Consider the following 1,537-nt stretch of genomic DNA (forward strand, 5'->3'; position numbering starts at 1 on the left):
TTAAATGATTTCTTGCATTGTTTTTCTTTTTGCCGTTCCCAGATTTTGGATTACGGTTATAGCATAGCAACACCTTCTAGAGTTCCGTCGATAACACACACACACACACACACACACACACACACACACATATGCATATAAAAAATATAAGTATACCTTTTAAGTTTTAACCTTATTTTCGATATGATAATAATTATAACAAACTTTATAAATTATGTATATGTACATTAATTATAAATAATTAATAATTATATATTGTCTATGTATATATTTTTATATATATACAGCTGTCTATTAATTATATATATATCTAAACACTGTTTAGTTTTGTTTATTTCATTATTATCCCTATTTGATAAATATTCACTATATTTTATTTAATCTATGTGACTTAGTATAAATTATCTGACTGTCTCTCAACCATACAATCTTTATTTCTCACATTCCTACACACTGTTTCTTTTTTAATATATAACTAAATCTCCTTTCCTCTTTTGTATAGAAAACTATTTCATTAATTATTGTCTCCCTTACACTTAGATTTGAAAATGACTTTTTGTGTGTGTATACTGGAGTTGAAGAGTCGATGGAACCATGATACTTTGTGGATCTGATGAGCTAGCCTTCTAACTGTGCAATTATACCATGTAATTTATAAGATATACACTAGAGCATGCATGTAAGATAATTTATTATGCACCAAAATAAATTATTTTTCCATGATTTTTGCTACGAAACGATCGTAACCTTATGGATATCAACTGGTGAAATAAATATATTCATCTCACACCTCCAGACATATGTTATACTCTCTCTCTCTCTCTCTCTCTCTCTCTCTCTCTCTCTCTCTCTCTCTCTCTCTCTCTCTCTCTCTCTCTCTCTCTCTCTCTCTCTCTCTCTCTCTCTAGCATCTATTTAAGCGCTACAATTACTTCGTTTCCCTGGTAGATCACTCTTCAGAAGGACAGATATGAAAGACAGATTGAATACAAAGAAAAAAAGGAAGGAAAGCAGTGTAAAGGAAAAACGACAGATGCTGATATCTGATAAAATTTAATGGAGACCTTCAGTGAAACTGGTAAACATTAGTATTAGTAGCAATGATGATAATTTTGAGGGTTTGGTAGTTTTGTGTCCGAAACAAGTATCCATTTCTGCTAGCTGTAAATATAAAAATAAAAATAAAAACAGTGACGGTAAGGAAGGTGCGAGTAGTGAAGGAGAATGTTTGGTGGTTGGAGGAAGACATATGAAAACGTTGGAAGAAAGGAAGGGATGAAAGAGGAAGTGTAAGAATATGTATATGAAGAGAGATAGATAGACACACAGAGAAGCATGTGTGCGTGTGTGTGTGTGCGTGTGTGTGCGTGTGTGTGCGTGTGAATGTGTGTGTGTGCGCGCGCGCTTATACATATTATGTGTGTGTGTGTATACATATATATATGTTCAGCTTCACTGCGTGGCACCTTGGACAAGCGTCTTTTACTATACCTTCGGGTTGACCAAAGCCTTGTGAGTGGATTTGGTACATGGAAAC

At 33.7% G+C, this 1,537-nt stretch overlaps 1 protein-coding gene across 1 annotated transcript in view; it reads right to left on the reverse strand.

Annotated features, from left to right (window-relative positions):
• Positions 1–1,537, reverse strand: part of LOC106876258 (uncharacterized) — a 103,153-nt gene that overhangs the window by 88,856 nt on the left and 12,760 nt on the right. The window contains exon 2 of the mRNA XM_052972586.1: positions 1,065–1,161. Coding sequence (XP_052828546.1) covers positions 1,065–1,152 — 88 coding nt within the window. The 5' untranslated portion in view covers positions 1,153–1,161. The remainder of the gene's footprint in view (positions 1–1,064; positions 1,162–1,537) is intronic.

The sequence above is a fragment of the Octopus bimaculoides genome, chromosome 14 (assembly GCF_001194135.2).
Source record: "Octopus bimaculoides isolate UCB-OBI-ISO-001 chromosome 14, ASM119413v2, whole genome shotgun sequence".
In the NCBI taxonomy this organism is placed as follows: domain Eukaryota; kingdom Metazoa; phylum Mollusca; class Cephalopoda; order Octopoda; family Octopodidae; genus Octopus; species Octopus bimaculoides.